We start from the raw sequence: 18,503 nt of genomic DNA, 5'->3' as shown, positions 1-18,503 counted from the left end.
CAATACATTTTTAAAATGCCAATTTTTGTATTTCTTCTGTTCCCTTTCGGCATGCATGAGTTAACAATGAAAGGGTAGATCAGTTTCCAAAATATCCTTGGGGGAATCCGCATCATCATGTTCTGAGGTTCCAGACACCATCCAGTTTATATAATTGACGTTGTTTACTTAAACAAAATAATCACTGTGGGCTGTTACTATAGCACGGGCCTGTGCCCCTGTGGTTGTCAAGTGTTAACACAGAACGTGGAAGTATTTACTAATGGACGTAGAGGTACCTAGCTCAAGCCTGTCAAAAGCGATGACAGTTTATTCGGAGGGCTTTAGGGGTTCAAGAAACTAGTGGGGGCTAAAGATCCAGCTAGCGTCCGTATGCGAATGGCAAACAAAACTGAACCATTTCCTGAAATTGATGGAGGGATGTGAAGTTGTTTTCTTGTTGTATTTTATGTTGCAGCACTGCATGAGACTGCTTGTGTTTGCATGCCATTTCCCCCTCTCCCATCTGCCTCCTTGCCCATTCCCATCCAAGACGGGTGCTTCAAAGCGTTGTGTAGCTTTGCACTACCCTCCCTTGCTGCTGTCCGTGTTGCCTGCCATGCTTCCTGCTACTAGCAATAATAGATGTCTCACATTGAAACAGAGTTCCATTTGCCTACTAGGTGACAGTGTCTGAAGCTGCAGGCAGGAAAATGAAAATTCAGCTGCTGGTTAAGATATTGGAGGGTAAAAGTACCTTCAAGGGATTTTCTATTTGTTCATTTTGAGCTGATAATGATATTTGCTGACCACTCTGAATTTGGGTCAATTGTGCAAGAATGCAACAACAATTAATCATTCACTATAAATCTGTCACAATGTGTGATCAAAACATAGGAAACGGATGCAAAGAGGGTGTATATGAACATTTTCAGTATTTAATACTTCGGAACCATTAAAAAAGGGTGCAGAATGAATAACAATATTACAAGAAGTACATGTTCTCAATTCAACACTTCTTTGAAACAATTGTTAACGCTTTTCTTCCTTGATATACTTGATTTACAAATCCAAACAAGAAAAAGCGTTGGTCGACGTTTCGGTCGGTAGTTTGCTGAGACCATCTTCAGGACAATTATACAATATCTGAAGACCCTAGAATTGATATAGAGTTATTATTAATAAAAAACATTCTATATCATATATATCAAATAACACTTAACATTTTAGCATATAACACCCAGATTCTGTTCAGTTTTGAACAGATAATTACATCCACAATTCTTAATTAAACTAATGTTTGTAGTCAATATATTCTGTGACAATATATTGACTACAAACATTAGTTTAATAAAGAATTGTGGATGTAATTATCTGTTCAAAGCTGAACAGAATCTGGGTGTTATATGCTAAAATGTTAAGTGTTATTTGATATATATATGATATAGAATGTTTTTTTATTAATAATAACTCTATATCAATTCTAGGGTCTTCAGATATTGTATAATTGTCCTGAAGATGGTCTCAGCAAACTACCAATAGAGACCGAAACGTCGACCAACGCTTTTTCTTGTTTGGATTTGTAAATCAAGTATATCAAGGAAGAAAAGCGTTAACAATTGTTTCAATGAAGTGTTGAATTGAGAACATGTACTTCTTGTAACAGTGTTATTCATTCTGTACCCTTTTTTAATGGTTCTGAAGTATTAAATACTGAAAAATGTCATATACACCCTCTTTACATCCGTGTTCTATGTTTTGATCACACATTGAGACAGATTTATAGTGAATGATTAATTGTTGTTGCATTCTTGCACAATTGACCCAAATTCAGAGTGGTCACCAAATATCATTATCAGCTCAAAATTAACATAAATAGAAAATCCCTTGAAGGTACTTTTACCCTCATATACTTTTTGCCCGAACCCTCAAGGGTGTATTGGGTTGTCCATTTCTTTGATATCGGTTAAGATATTTTACACAGGCTGAGCCAACCTACCTGTTCAGCCTTCAAAGAAATATAAAATGTGATCCATTAACACTTGACAACCCCCTAGGGACAGGCTTGCGCTACAGTAACAGCCCACACTAGAAAAATATAAGAGTAAATGATTTGGATTATAAGAACTGGATGCACTCAAGAAATGTCTCTTAAATTGTTTTAACTTTAGCTGGACTCTGACATACTTATCCACACAAAGGAAGAACTGTATTCGAGGGTCTTGATTAAAAAAAAAATAATAATAAAAAAAGAGAAAAGCTTAATTCCTTATTTTGAGTTAAAACAATTATATTAATTGTGGGATTCATATTATCTGTATATGTGAAGTTTACAATAATAGATTGTATTTTGAGGGCAGAGTGAGACAAAAACACAATGCAACACAAGGTGCACTAGCGCCTCGCCTAATGACAACCCCTGTGATCTCAGATACCAGTATTTCGGCTATGAAAGTTTAAAGCTGTATCTGTGAGCTTCTGGTAAGAACTGAGGCATTTGTGTGGTAGAGGCTGAGCATAGCTTATCTGAGTTATTTTTGTACATTCTGCCACAGGTGTGCCATGACACGCTTCTTCCCTGCTATGAAGGCAAGAGGGCACGGGGAAGGGGCTTCATACAGGCTACAAAGAGAACATGGAATATAATGAGAACACGCAAAAAGAAAAAACAGCTCATCTGTTCTAGAAATGAAAGTGCTGAATGTAGATTAGTGATACTGATAGACGTGATAAGTCTTAGTTTATCACAGAGCTATTCTTTCAACACAATTTGTACCCTACCAATATGCTCCTGTGGTGTAATGTAGAAGAATCACTGATGATCTGTGGTGGAGGTGGCAAAGAAATGTGGATGGAAAAAAATTATAAAATGGGCTGTGGAGGTAGTAATGGGCAAGGGGAGTAGGAGGGGGAAGAAATTGTGCCTGAAACACATTGGGAGTAGTGGATGGGCACTGATTAAGTAATACCAATCTGTGCTTTGTCCCTGCTCCACAGCAAGCATTGGAAGTGCTGTTTCGGCTGCACTGCCTAATTAAGACTGATGCAAAAATGAATGATGCTGAAGCAGACAAATGGTAAGCAATAGGCGGGCTTCAAGCCCTTCTAGTAAACTGTGGTGTCTCGCAAGCGATATGCTTGAGCTAGCGCAAGCTCTTGCAGGATGAACCCCAAAAACAAACAAAAAAAGAGTAAACAGGGATTGTCTATGTACCCACAATCTAAAACACCATCCATGCACAGATCAGAACCTCACACACTCGGCTTTAATTCAGAAAAGATCCAAAGAAACACTTCTTCAAAGACCACTGCATTTCAATGCCTTATATGGTCCTCCTCACTCTAAACTGGGCAGTCTCTGTACTCACCCTCTTTAGAATCACCAGTTATAGTTTTCTGGCTTGGACCCTGTACAGTGCTCCATTGTCCCTTGCTAATTTTAGGTATGCATAACTGCCTTAAGATATACATACATCCAGATACTGTTTTATACATCCAACCACAGCTTTACTCGTATATATCAGACTTCTTCCAAACCCATGGTAGGATTGTGGATGCTTTCTAGTCAGTGATATGGTGTATATGTTTTCATTATGTAGTAAAGACTGGGTGATACTTGTTGCAGATTTGTGGATTTTAAGCATTTGTGGTGAGGAACTAGAGTCCCATCAGGCTATAGGTGGGTCCATAAGAGTCCCTAGAGGGCCTCTGCTAATGAACTACTAAAAGGCAAGGGTTTTCTGCCTGAAATAATTGGAGCCTTCCGGGAAATAATGTCAAGTGTTCACTCAAGATGCACAGCACAACACTAAAAAAGTAGGCTGCCTCCCAATATGTAAACTCAGGCAACTATTCTACCAATGAAATGGTAGCTCTTGTTTTCCAAAGGTGATGCTCTAAACATCCAAACATAAAAACTAGATGATTGCAAATACAAATAAAGCGTGATTTCCCATTTAATGGATATCTATGAAGTTGGCAATGAAAGCCTTCACTTTCAGGGTAATCATCAGCACAGCATTTTCAGCAGAAACTAATTTTGATTTTTGCAGCAGGGAGCAGATCTAGTTGATGCGCTCATTTAGATTTTTTCCTAAGGCTTAGTCCTTTCATAGCAATAGTACAAAACTTTCATAGTGTCCGAGCACCATTTTCCCAATTAATAGCTGTAAATTGGGTGAAGAATTGAGGAACACTGAGGGATTTATTCTGAAGTACGATGGACAAATAAAAAGAAACTAATAATAATTATTCAATTGAGAGCATTCACCCTGATTAAAAGTTAGGCTCATTACTACAAAAAATACAAACTGGTCTGTAAACGTTATGCAACGTTAAGCAGACAGTAGGGCCCCCAAAGTGACTTTCAGACGGCTGTTCCGTGGCAGTCGGACGCCATGGAAAGGCTGTCAGAAAAGGACATCATAATCCCAACGGTGTTGCCTGCACAGGCACAACTGCCATTTTCATATTACAAGTCTGACTGCCCCCCAAAAGGGAAGCGGCAGCCTTTCCCCCGACTACAGCACTCCGACCAGCGCATCATAATCTGGCAGTCGGATCGTGGCCCTGAATGTCGGGTGGACCACCTCTAAAGGCCTGTCTAAGTTTTTTGACAGAGTTTGGAGGAAGTATGTCCTAAACATAAGGGACATTATTAAGAGTACATTCTTGCATTCAACCAAACCTTTTTGCACAAGTTTTGCAGAGCAAAAAAGGACAAACATTGCACTAGATCATTTCAGGTTGTACTAGACTTCCACAAAAAAAGAAAAATTACTCAAATCACAAATTAAATTAGAGCCATGTGAGAGATGGGGGCAACACAGTGCTGGACAGCCCATCAGTAGGTGCCATTAGTTTTTATCTTCATATCCCTCGTAATTCCACTGAGGAACAGGAAGCCAGATTTATTAAGATAGAATTGACAAAAAGAGGTCGCGGTTAGCACACCAATTTTTTGCTAATCCTGTTTTTCTTTTTTTAATATGAACCAACCTCAGTACTGAATTGTCAGTTCACAAAATAGCGAATCACAGTGGGTTGCAATTTGACTTTCCTCATGACTATTAATGATGTACGTCTCAAATTGCAACTCATTACGATTCACTACCATCAGGGTATGATGGGTTGATGTTATCAACAGACCACCATGTCTGTGACTGCTTTTAAATAAAGCAATTTTTTTTATGTTAAATGCAGCTGATTTTCCTTAAAGGAAGACAAAATCCATCTCATAAAAAAGGAAGAAGATTTTTAAGATTAGGCAGTGGATTACTTTCCAAAAAACAATTTTGTTGACCATTCACAAAAAGGAAAAAGTTCCTTTGGGACCACTTTCCATTTGTAAACATTTCAGTACTGTGTAAAATATTAATGTTTTGAGACTGGAGTTTGGTCATGACATTTTAACATATACTATAAGGAATGACTATTTGGAAGAGAAACTATAAACATGTCCCTTCAGAATAGTGATTGCTAATGTTACTATTGGTTTCCCTAACACATTTAACGATCAAATTACTGAATCACTAAATAGATTTATTCCATTTATAAAATAAATTTTCATGATGCAAATCACAGGGGTTGTGACCATGAAATGCATTTGTACATCTGGCCCCATAGTGCATTACAGACACCTCGTTGATGTTTCATTGCCTGATGTTATGTATACAGATCCGAGGACTGTCTTCCGTAATTTTGTAGGTCTGTTCACCCTTGTCAATTTTACAATGGTGACACCTAATTATGCATTCATCCAACTAGAGAATTAAACAATGCTTTAACAGCATCAAACTTTGGATGTTAACAAGGTTTTCCCATGGTCATCATGGATAAGACACTGTTAGTAAGTTGCTGCAATTATAAATATACTTAGCTAATTTCCTTTAAATGTTCTTCTGCTTCTTCACCAGTGAGTTGTAATTTCAAGGTTTCGATGTGAGTAAGTTAATGGAACTAATTTGTGGTAACCGCTTTCATGTGTTTGCTGCACGAGGTTAGCTCACGCAAAGTTGCATGCAGTCATATGAGGATTCTGACATGAGAATTCAGAGGGAGACTTTAATTTGAATGAGGAGCATTAGAAAAGCTGGGATTGTCATGCTCCTGGTGCTGTTACACGTATTCTCTAATAAAGTACAACTCAACAAACAAATTGATTGGAATTCATTGGCTCCAGTGACCACTACCTTTTGGCGACAATCTATTCAACGATCCCCCGACATGCTGTCAGAACATACAGAAACAAATTCATAGATGTGTTATTTCCTGAGAGTCTGGTCAGGACAGAGTCCGCATGGTCCGCACTATGAATAAGGTATTGTGGCCAAGTTTATTATGCGTGAATGAGCTGACAGTCACTACACCTAGTGAGTTCTGTCAGAAGCAGACTCTCAGCATATGAGTGTTTCGTACGATTTATTACTAACTTTGAAACACGTCAAGGAAGCTGATTTCATTAATTAGAAGCAGTAACATTTTCAGAGGTGTGAAGGATCTCGCAATCCTTTACCGTTAGTGCTTGTAGACTGGAGCTCATGCGAGCATTGTTTTTCTAAGCTAGCTCCGGGGCAGAAGACATTCACTGTGATTGCGTAAATTGCATACTCTGCCTTACATTGCCTGATTTTGCCTGATGCTGTAACAGCCATATTGGGTGATTCTATTAGCTTATAGTTGGTCAGGTACTTTACAGCTGTTAACGGTGATACACATACCATTTCTAAACAACTAAATCTGTGTACCGGATCAAGCCCATCACGTTTTGAACAGTGACATGCACACTGCTTACTTGTGTGTCATTAACACATTTGGAGACACTCACAGAGTGTATCTTTCACAACATCACTTACATTAATTATGTACTTGGAGATTACAGTAACATACACATTTCATAATTTTCATGTGTCAGTTTTCTTTTATAGTCAACGGTTTTTTGGGGGGTTTTGTGTTTGGTTTCATTTTTCCATCCAGGAGCTTACAATATTTCAGGTTATGATTATGTATTTAGTTCTTTTATTTTCTGTAATACATTTACATGACCATAGGGTGGAATGCATGGTGGATACCCATCAAACTGTAAGTCGTTTTTGGTCAAGCATTGTCCGCATGATGTGATCAGTAAGTTTCAATTTTTAGATTTTTGAAAAGTTTAAGTTCCTTTATTGAGCTGTACTTTACCGTTTAACATTATGCATTCTGTTACCGCACCACCTCCATTTTTACAATCTCCAGGTGAACCTCCCATCAAATGGAAAACGTGGTTTTGGGCTTTCACAAAGGATTTTGCGGCGATAGGAGTAAACCGATATTGTCCTGAAAGAAAGAGGTTCCTTTTAGAACATAATTTAGGGTTCGACGGGCAAGCAGTCTATGAACATTTACCTCCCGTCCATGAAGGGTCAGATGAAGAACAGGAACTTGATGTATATCAATTAGCGATAAGGAAGCTTGAAAAACAGTTTGATGTGCAACCCAGTTTAGTTGTCAACAGACATATGTTTTTTACCAGAGAGCAGCACCGGGAGGAATCGATAGATTCATATGTTGCAGCATTAAGAATACTTGCCGCATATTGCGAGTTGTAACAGTTTATACATCAACCTATAAGGGATCAAATTGTGGTCAGGTTTTGGGACAAAGCTGTTCAGGAAAAGTTATTGACTTATAAAAATCCTTCGTTATCAGACACAATTGAAATTGTTAAAAGTATTGAAATCTCACCCAAAGCTTCAAAAGAGTTGGTAAAAAAAGAATGTGTGGGTGTCCATGTTGCTTCTGATAATAGGATGAAAGGGCAACAGTCCAGCAAGTTGGCATATCCAAAGAAAAATGATGAAGTTCCAAGGTATGAATTTCAGAGACCGGAACAAAATAATAATTTTTTCAAACAAAATAATGTATGTTTTAGACGTGGTTATGTTCAACATAAACTGAAAGGTAAAGTAGGTCCGGCAAAGAACTTGGTGTGTAAATCTTGTGGGAAATAGGGCATTTTGCCAAAGTGTGCAAGTCAAGGAAGAGCGAGGTTAATATGGTGGCTGAATATGATGAAGAAATGGTTGAGCTTACAGAAAGACTTAATGTTAGTTGGAACCTAACATGAAGAATCATATTGCATAGATCCCTACACTGATATCATTGTTGATGGCAACGTTTTAAAGTTACTAGTTGATTTGGGTGCCAAGATGACCATCATCTCTGAAGTTATGTTTAAAGATAATTGGTCCAACAAAGAATTGAAACCACCAGACAGGTGTTTGATATGATATAATGAGAAACTAATTGAGTTGTCAAGTTATTTTGAGATCAGGTTACAGTTCAAAGCGAAGGTCATTGTAGGGAAGGTGTATGTCGCTAAGGAAGGACTCAATGTCCTACAATGGTACCATCAAGGACTTTTTGGCATGACTTTGAGGCCAGGAAAGGATGTTCAAATTTCATTGATTAGGGATCAAGAGTCAAAAACAGACTGTATCTGGATAAAAAAAATCACTAAAGTTTTTGAAAGAAAGCTAGGTAGAGTAAAAGAATATCAGCACATTAAGGTTCAGGACAATGTGGTACCAGTCAAGCACACATTGAGGAATGTACCTTTTAGTGTCAGAGAAGAGCTGTCCAATATGCTGGAGAAAATGTCTGTTGAAGGAGTAATTGAACCAGTAGAGTCTTCTTTGTGTTTATCTCCACTTGTTATGGCCCGCAAGAGAACAGGTGACTTGAGGCTCTGCATTGATTTGAGGAATATGGGTGGAATCCTATCCCCTACCAAGTATAGATTACATTCTGACATGTTTTGCAGGGGCAAACGTTTTCAGTAGGATTGACTTAGCATCTGTGTATCACCAGGTGGAGCTAGAACAATCATGCAGGCAGGCACCTTACTACTTTTGTTTTATCTGTGGGTACGTTTCAGTTTAAACATATGCCTTTGGGTCTGGCATCAGCGGCCTCCATTTTTCAACAGATAATAGAGTCAGTGTTGAAAGAGGTTGACAGGGACGTTGCATTTCAGGACAACATTTTCATTGCAGGAAGAAATTTACAGGAACATGATCAAGTCAAGAGCATAGTATTACGGAGATTACAGGAAGCAGGCATAGTCGGCAATTTGAGGATTTGTGAATTTGCCAAATCCAGTATAGAATATTTGGGACATGTTATTTCTGAATAAGGGGTGCAACCAGTCCAGGTCCTGTGGATGCTATCACTAAAGCCCCAGTTCCAACCTCCAAAGAGCAAGTTTAATCGTCTTTAGGGGTTTGTAAATTTTTGCAAAGTTTATTAAAATGTTTGCAGATAAAATGGAAAATCCTAGAAGGTTGCGCAAAAACATGATGACTTTAAGTGGGATGAAGGGTGTCGAGAGGATTTTGACAAGTTGAGATTAGAAATAGGGTCAGCAGGCATACTGGCGCCCTATGATCCTTCCGTCCAATGCATTATTACGGTTGATGCCAGTAACAGCAGCTTGGTTGCTACATTGTCTCAGGAAAATGGGCAGGTGGAGAGGACGGTAGATTTTGCATCATAGGCATTAACGGGGAATGAGAAAAAAATGTCTGTCATTGAGAAAGAACTCTAAGTGTGTTGTTGGGCTGTCCAGAGATTCAAAAGTTTAATTTGGTGCAAGAAGTTTCAGTTGGTTACTGATCATAAACCATTAGTTGGGATCCTTGGTGGTGATGTTATCCGGGATCTCATAATCAGGATATCTAGATTGAGCCCCAAATTGCTGCAGTATTGTTTTGACAAAAAACACATACTTGAGAGCAAGAACCTCAGAGCTGATTATTTGCCCAGAGCACCATTAATGGACGGTGTTGACAATGCAGTAGAACAAGATGAGGAGTGTCTTCTAGCTGTCATTGATGCATGTGAAAGGGAGACTTTTGGACACGGAGACTGGATGAGTTATTTGGAGAATGATGAAACTCTGAAAATGGTTCAGAATTATATTGTGCAAGGGTAGCCTAAAGAGAAAAATGTGTCACATGATCTCCAACCATACTTTAAATTGCGGATAAATTGACCATGGAAAACAATAACATTGTTTTGAGGGGAGACAAATTTATTCCTCCTAGGTTATTGATGTTGAGTATCATTCGAGCTGGTCATGACGGACACTTAGGCCCAACTATCACTAAAAGGAAGGTACTTTTTGTTTATTGGTGGCCCAGTATGGACAGTAAAATAAAACAAACTTTCTGTGAATGTGTAATTTGTGCTACCAGTGACAAATGTTTGAAAACATCTTCACCTCCACTCCATCCAATGAAGTTAGCAGGCAGACCTTGGTCTAAGTTGGCAGTAGATTTTATAGGACCATTTAGTTCACTTTCAATTGAGCACAAGTACGCTATAGTCTTAGATGATTATTACAGCCGATGGTGGGAAGTGGAGTTGGTTCAGGAAGCAACAACAGTCACTGTTATTTCTTTTGTCAACAAAGTCTTTGTGCATGAAGGCCTGCCTAATGAGTTGGTGTCTGACAATGGGGTACAATTTTTTTTCAAGGAAAATGCTGGAGTGCTTAGAAAGAAAGACAAGAGAGTCACACAGTATCACCTTCAAGCCAATGGTTTGGTTGAGAAGATGAGTCAAACATTGGTTGAGTGTGTACAGTGGGCTGTCAAGAGTCAAAAATGCTTGATGTCATAAAAGTAAACGTTACATACAGCATACAACAGTGCATTTCATTAACACATTTTTAAAACTTCAGGATTTTTTTTTAAATAAGCATTCGTAAGTCAACCGGGTAACCAAGGCTTAAAATACATACATAACAAAAACTATACATATAAAATACAAAGTTCAAATATCAAAACATGATCAAGTACAACATTAACTCTGCTTATGTTGTTCCTGTAATCAACCAGTTAATCAAACCCTGGGATGCATAAAGTACAGTCACATTTTATAAAGTGCCTGGTGCAGAAAATAGTCCACATTTATGACATTCCTGGTATCAGTCAAAATACCTAGACCCACTATACATAATGTACAAATACATTTTGTAAAGTGCAATAGGCAAACTCGATCAAATAAGGTAGTCCCCGTTTATGACACATAGTGGACCTCAAAATAAAAACCCGATAAAAACGTATTTACGTATTTACTTCTAATGGCTCCTGTTAAAAAACTTGCAACCCCAAAACAGACCATGGGGGAAGATAACATTTGAAGGTCTAGTAAGGGTGGCCTAACTTGCACAAAGTCCAAAAACAAGTCAAATATAAAATTGGCAGTAGACAATATGTTGTTCTCTCATTGCACTTGTCTCAATTCTGTGAATCTGGTTCAGTTTCTATTGCTAGATTTATATATGTACAACTCTCCGTCCATGTCTTTAGTATTAATATTTTTGAATGATGTTGTACTTAGTATTATTTTCAAGTTATGTTTAATTAAAATGTATTTACTGTGTAAGGAGGGAAATGTTGTGGTAAACTACTGCATGTGTTCTCTGCATGAGGTTAGATTGCACAGAGGTGCATGCAGTGGTATGAGGATTCTGACATGAGAATTCCAAGGAAGACCTTAATTGGAATGCGGAGCGTTAGACACGCTAGGATTGTCATGCTCCTGGTTCCGTTACACATAATAAAGTATAACTCAACAACTGAATTGTTTAGGAATTCAGTGGCTCTGCCGACCACTACTAATGTCCTCAAAATATACCTGATTGTTAGGGTTCCACTCAGAATACGGTTGTTGTGTTTATTTAATGCTAATAATAGTAAAAGCACTTATAACCCCCAAACTATAAAATACTAACTCCCTCTAACCTGGTATCCCAGAAATCCACCCTCACCTGTTACTTCAACTCCAACTATTGGACTCCTTTCAGTTGAGCTTTGATGATCTAGTACAAACATAGAGGCCACTGAATTGGCTAGCTCTAGCTGTCAGAATGTTCTGCATATCCTTCTGTCTTCCTCAAAAGGCTGTACTGGTTTTCCTCTCCTTTATTTGGACACAAGACTTAAATATTTTGTTCCATTTGGCTACTACTTCTCTTCCCGGGACTGGCATCATTTTTCAAGTAGTGGGCGAAGATTAATTCATGCGTGGGGGCAGTCTTCTAGAGTGATTTGCCAAGAATTTTGACTTCTAAACCATCTCATAGCTGTTCTAGAAAAAAATAGCTTTTGTTCTTTAAAGCCCTGCATCAACATTTGGGGCCTATGGACTGCCTTTAATGCAATTATGTGAAGGAATCATGCAGTTAGTGTAGACCTGACATTCATGTCGATCTGTTTGATTGAGCTTGACTGGTGTCCACACCATTGTGGTAACTGTTTGTGAGGCATCTGGTACCCGCTTCACATGTCTTCCTATTGCGATTTGCATAGTAAAAGTTAATAAATCAGACATAAAGAAGTACCTGTATCCAGAGTCAGAATGCACACCACCAAGATGTGGTGACCTCCTATTGACTGAACTTCCATAAAACTCCACCAAGTACGCCCATATCCCTTACAGTGGTAACATCTTTAAACCTTACAGCATTTTGACCAATGCCACAGGCTAAGCTGCTAACAAGCGAAACATTGTCACTATTCTGGATGAGTAGTTTGAATGTTTTACTTTGAATATTATGCTTATCTGATCAAATGGTTTGGATGCAAATGGTTTGTAAAAGGCCCTTTGCATGAAAATTAATGCTGGTTTAAATCTGTATTTGGTTTGACCATCATCCTAGCCATATCTGTTTTTGGAACCTTTTAATGTATTTCATCACTGTTAGAAATGAGGGTCTCTTGTTGGCAATGGTTTGAACTGTTGTCCAAATAGGTACCCTTGCTTGAAATCAGGATAAGGGGGATACACTTCTAAAATAACCCCTGCTCACCCCCTTGCCACAAGCAGACCGGTTTATCTCAGAGGCAGTGTTTAAAGCATTTGTTGACACATACAGTAATATAATGAAGACACTACAAACGGACACCACACTAGTTTAGAAAAATAAGTATCTTTATCTAAACAAGACCAAAGGGCAAAAATCGACAATACAGTATCCAAAATAGGCTTCTCAATAGAAATAGTTCAGTTCAATGCAAGTTGTAAATGCAACACTTTTCCCACAAAGTACCTTAGATGCGTCACGCAGAACCAACAAAAGGGTCACGGGGAAGGGGATGCGTCAGTTCCTTGCTTCAGGGGAGGCGGTGCACCTGTTCCTTACTGCAGTACAGGGGAGATGATGCGTCTGTTCCTTACCGGAGAGGAGGGGATGCATCTGTTTCTTACTGCATTCCGGTTACGATGCGACAAGATGGCACCTCGATGCGTGGCGACGATCCGGTGTGATGTGCAAAATGGCAGCTCGATGCGACGATCCGGTACATGCGTGAATGTTTGCAGCAGCACAGCAGGTGCTGCAACCGTTTTCTCGGCGATGCGTCGGGACCCAGTTGAGATGCGGCGCACTTCATCTCCGTGGCTCGGCGATGCATCGGGACCAGGTGCGAATGCAGCACACGTCGTCTCCGTGACTCTGCGATGCATTGGGAATAGTTGCGGATGCGACATGCTTCTTCCGCAGGTTGAAAATTACCAGCAAGGAAATTCAGTGGTGCTAGTGCTGAACTCTTTGTGTCCCTGAGACTTCAGAACAGGAGGTAAAGCTCCGCTTCAAGCCCTTGAAGATCTTCCTCAAGATGACAAAGCAAACCTCAAGCACTTTGAATAAGCTTTTAAACGTCTTTGTTTGGTAGGATATCAGTACAATGCACACTGCACTTTCTATAGGCTCTGATCTAAATGCCAGGCTGGGTTACCCATTTTATAGCTATTAAATCTCTTCTTTTGGTGCTAGTCGTATATCTATTGTTAATAAATTACACGTTAATTTGATGCAGCCATTGTAGTGCATAGCCATGGGATTATACAGGAATAATCAAATATGGATATATGTATGTGTGGAGAACTACTGGGAAGTAAGCATAAGCACGGATCATTGTTTTATATAGGCCACTGAGAATCTAGGGTATTTATTTCTTTTCCACGGAATCTAGGGATGTTATCAATTGGATAAATGCTATTAGTGTCTCTTGTCATGTACTCTGTAATAGCATGTATTCTGTTTGATTGCTTTCGTTTGTTTGGTTTCCTGTTCTAATGAAAAACAATCAAATAAAAAAAATGACAAAGCGAACAGCAAAGTCATTTTCTCATTTCCTTGGCAACAAGTAACCACTGCAGACCAACCCCAAACAGTAAACAGCACAGGGGCAGTAATCTCCTTGGCAAAGGTTCCTCTTGATTTCCCAGAAGTGATCTAAAGTTCTGGGGTCTGGGTCCCCCTTTTTATACACACAAATCAATTGTCTCTGAAGGCAGGGAGTTTCTGTACCCAGCCAAAACTAGTTTTGTCCTCACTGGGGCAGCTTCCTGGCAGTAGGTGGAGACAGCATTGTTGAAAGCAGACCTGGCCCAGGCAGGTGAAAGGAAATCTCCTCCCCCTACTCTAAATTGAACCCAGGTCCCATTCAGCCCAGCCCTGACTCATCAGACTGCTGGAGCTGCAGCCCTCTCTCAGTTCCTGTTACTCACAAGCCAGACATGCAATACACAAAAATAGCAGACGCATACTGGATGGTTAGGCAAGAAAATACCTACTTTCTAAAAGTGGGATTTTCAAAAACAGAATGTTAAAATCTCCCACACTTTAACATTTTGAGTTCAGGCACACTAAACTTTATTTTCTTAGCGTGTTCCCTGGGTCAGTTATGTTTATTAGATGTATAATCAAACTGCCCATTCTGGCCTATGGGAAAAGATAGCCTTGCAATAGTGAAACATGAAATTTCTATCAGGACATGCCACACACATTAGGGCATGTCCTATCTTTCACATGCAATGCATCCTGCCCACAAATGCACCTTGGGCCTACCTTAGGGGTGACTAACATGCAGAAATGGGAAGCTTTGGGGACTGGCAAGTGTATGCACTTGCCAAGTCGACATGGCAGTCCCAGACTGCACACAGGCTCTGCAATGGCAGGCCCAAGTCACTTTTTACAGGCTGCTTCTGTGGGCAGCACAATCAGTGCTGCAAGCCCACCAGCAGCATTTGATTTACAGGTGTGGGCACTCACAGTGCACTATACTAGGGTCTGACAAGTAAATCAAATACCCAATCATGGAATGACTAATCCATAACAACAGTTTACAAAAGGGAGCACTTGCACTTTGGCACTGAACAGTAGTCGCAAAGTGCCCAAAGCATCTAGACCAGCAAAAACAGCAAAACACAGGAGGCAACAGCAAAAAATGGAAAGGAGACTCACGCCAATGGTGCCAAGTCTAACAATCACCAATTGCTGTTTATTCCATTGCTTCATATAGTTCCACATAATTTCAAAACTATTCATTGTTTGCTTCCAGCTCTACCTTGTCCCTTGAGGAAAGAGCACCATGACTGGACACGGTTTGACCATCCAATGTCGGATTCAACAGGGGAAACATTCTCTTCTAGCTGCTCCTCATGAATTATCACATATGCCTTGTCTTCTCACCAAAAATATAAGCCTTGTTTAGCTGTAAGCTTCCAGATGTAACGCTAATGCTAAATATTGCAATGCACTCTGCTTGTGTTTTTTTAGGTTTTTAAAAAGTGATACACTTAAGTTGTTCACAGGTACAATACTTGATGCATTCCTCCATAAATCTCATGATTTTTGTTTTATTTCTTATGCTCACAGCTGCCTGTGGAGGGTTTCTTACTAAGCTTAATGGCACAATCACAAGTCCCGGCTGGCCCAAGGAGTACCCAACTAACAAAAACTGTGTGTGGCAAGTGGTAGCCCCTGCACAATACCGAATATCGCTTCAATTTGAAGTATTTGAACTTGAGGGGAATGATGTAAGTGGTATGCTTTTATCCATTATGATGTGATGTTTTTGAATTGCTTTCTGCTTGGAGAAGAAGTCTGTTATATAGTCCTCTCTTCTTCATGAACATATATGTATTTTGCTCATATAAAATATTACGTGACAATCTCTGTTATAAATGCTAAAATATTGTACAGTTCACATTTATGTTCAGTGAAAAGTCCAGCACTTATTTTACTGTGTGGTCTTGTTTATTTAATTTACAAAGGCAGGTTGGATATTGATATTCAAGATTTGTTCATTAGATGTACTCCATACCCAGCAAATCCAGCCAGTTCTGTGATATGAGATTTTTTGGATTACATCACTTCTTTTCTAGTCACCTAGTTTCAGTGGGGGTGTTTGGGCTGTTACTCCCCTCCAATAAATGTATTTTCTGGTAAACAGTTGGATACATATGCCTTCAGTCTGGTAGGTGAGTTTAGTTTATTAGTCAATTAAAACCATAAATAAAATCACACGGTTAAAAAGTACATAACAAATAAAAAGTAAAATGGATGTAAAAAGGGTATGTCATTCAGCTAGTACAACCTCGACTCTTCACGCTACATACCATGTGCTTTCTTCAACTTTCCTTCCTAGAGCTTTTAGTCAGGATACCAACACTAATCTTTGATAGATAAAAAGTGACTAAACAGGAATCGTTTGTTACCCTAATGTCTAAAAAAGCAAGCTTTCTGCACAGATAACTAAAATGTCCCTTAAGTACAATAATATATATAATTAAAATGCCTATAAGTATGACTAAGAAAGGAATGAATAGGGTGCCAGATGGACTGTGAAACGCACTATTAAAAAGAGTTATACAAGCAATCACATCAATAAAAATACAGAAATAAATACAGTACTTATCTTAGTCTAATGGGATAAGGAATTTCTAGTTTCAGTCCCTAGCAGCCCGTTCTTCACAGTTACTGTGCATGCTCGGTTAACATTAAGGGTTTCCAAGTAATCACAATTTAGGATTACATTCAGGGACCAGTCGGGTATGGTGAGGTGTCTGTCTGATTTCACCAGAACTGTTACACACACAGACAAAAAAGTACCCACACTCTCTCACTCTCTGTTTTGAAAGTCCTAAAACAAGTTGGTTATTTTTCAAAACATTGTGTTTTCTTTCACGTTGTACTACTACCAGTCATCTTTCATCTACCTTTATATGTCCCTTAGGTCCCTCTCATGCACCCTGCTTGTCATATAATGTATTTTAGCATTATATGCCAGCGTGATTGTTGTCAAATCTGAACCCCCCCCAAAATCTTACTGAGCAATCTACGGTTCTGCTAGTCAGAATTGTAATATTTGAATCACACACATTCATAGATTAAGGTGTGCACTGACTCTCCTTTTACAAAGGCTGCATGAGTGAATGCTGTTTAGGGATGTAGATGTTACCTACCATAAAGAACGGCATATTGATTAGAAATAGCCAGGGAGAGAAGCTAGGCGAGTGTGTGTAATGGAAGGAAGGAGAAAGCATTTTGATTGGGATATGGAGGGAAGAGAGAATTCAGAAGTAGCAGAAGATGCAGAGATTGGAAAAGGAAGGCAACTCTCACCCTCCCGAATGACTCTTCCCAAAAATAAATTAAAAGCAGACGGATAACTGAATAGAAATAAATTAGAGTTGCACTTTCGTATGAATATCGGTCATGAAGGGTATCCTTTGGGGTGTACGTTTATGCATAAAAGTCATATTTATATGATAAAAACATATTTTCGAAGGGTAAAACCCCAGAATCTGAATTGAGAAATGCTACTTTGAAAAATTCCAAGTGCCGGGATAATCATTCAGGAGTAATATCTGACTATTGCTATTGCTGCAAAACAGAGGCAATATTAGAAAATTGTGCTCGGATAGCAAACATAAATATAAGCAAAATGTACTGGAAGGATACGAGCTATTTTTAGCGTATGCAACCTGGCAAAACAAACTTCTTAATTGATAGCAAAATTAGTTATTTAACATGAATCGTTACTTGGTTTCTGCTCGGGGAGATGCAGATCGGCTGAGAGAGCAGGCCGTTTCCACTCCCTCTCACTTCCTCTGACGTCAGACGCCACCAGAGGCGAGGAGCTGCCACCGAGGCTTCTCGGAGTTCTCAGAGTTTTGGATGTTTTTGGAGCCCTGGTGTGCGGTTTCATCAATCCACAGATTTAAGCAATATTGAGAAACATTTTCGCTCTGTAACATACAGAGCCTCTTATGAAACGAAAAAATCTCTTTTGAGGCACCTGAGACAGCGTGGACGGACCAATTACAGCCAGCTGCCTGTGTTATTTACATTTTTTTCTTTTTTTTTTTTACTCTGCCAAAGGAGGGCTGCCGGAGTTTCTCGTCAGGGGCCCCAGGTTTCTCATTTTTCTTGCTCACTTGTCTTCGCTGTCTTGGCTGAGGGTCGCTGGGAAGATATCATTTAGCTGACGTTTATCTGTCTCACTGTATTTGTCAAGAGTTCTGGGCAGCTTTTTCAGCAGCTATAAGTCGAGGGCCACTGCAAGAATGCCACTATGAGGCAATTGGCCAAAGGGGCAAAAGCAACAACCCCGGTCGCATCACCGACTCTGGCACAAAAAGTCAAAAAGCGTGCAGCTCTAGCCACGGCGCCGGTGAATCACGCAGCA

The 18,503-nt window shown here is 39.4% G+C and overlaps 1 protein-coding gene across 1 annotated transcript in view; it reads left to right on the top strand.

Annotated features, from left to right (window-relative positions):
* Positions 1-18,503, top strand: part of TLL2 (tolloid like 2) — a 2,328,887-nt gene that overhangs the window by 2,002,163 nt on the left and 308,221 nt on the right. Inside the window, exon 15 of the mRNA XM_078643121.1 lies at positions 15,689-15,849. Coding sequence (XP_078499247.1) covers positions 15,689-15,849 — 161 coding nt within the window. The remainder of the gene's footprint in view (positions 1-15,688; positions 15,850-18,503) is intronic.

Source organism: Lissotriton helveticus, chromosome 5_1 (genome assembly GCF_964261635.1).
Source record: "Lissotriton helveticus chromosome 5_1, aLisHel1.1, whole genome shotgun sequence".
Classification (NCBI taxonomy): Eukaryota; Metazoa; Chordata; class Amphibia; order Caudata; family Salamandridae; genus Lissotriton; species Lissotriton helveticus.
This window is presented reverse-complemented; position numbering and strand designations above follow the sequence as displayed.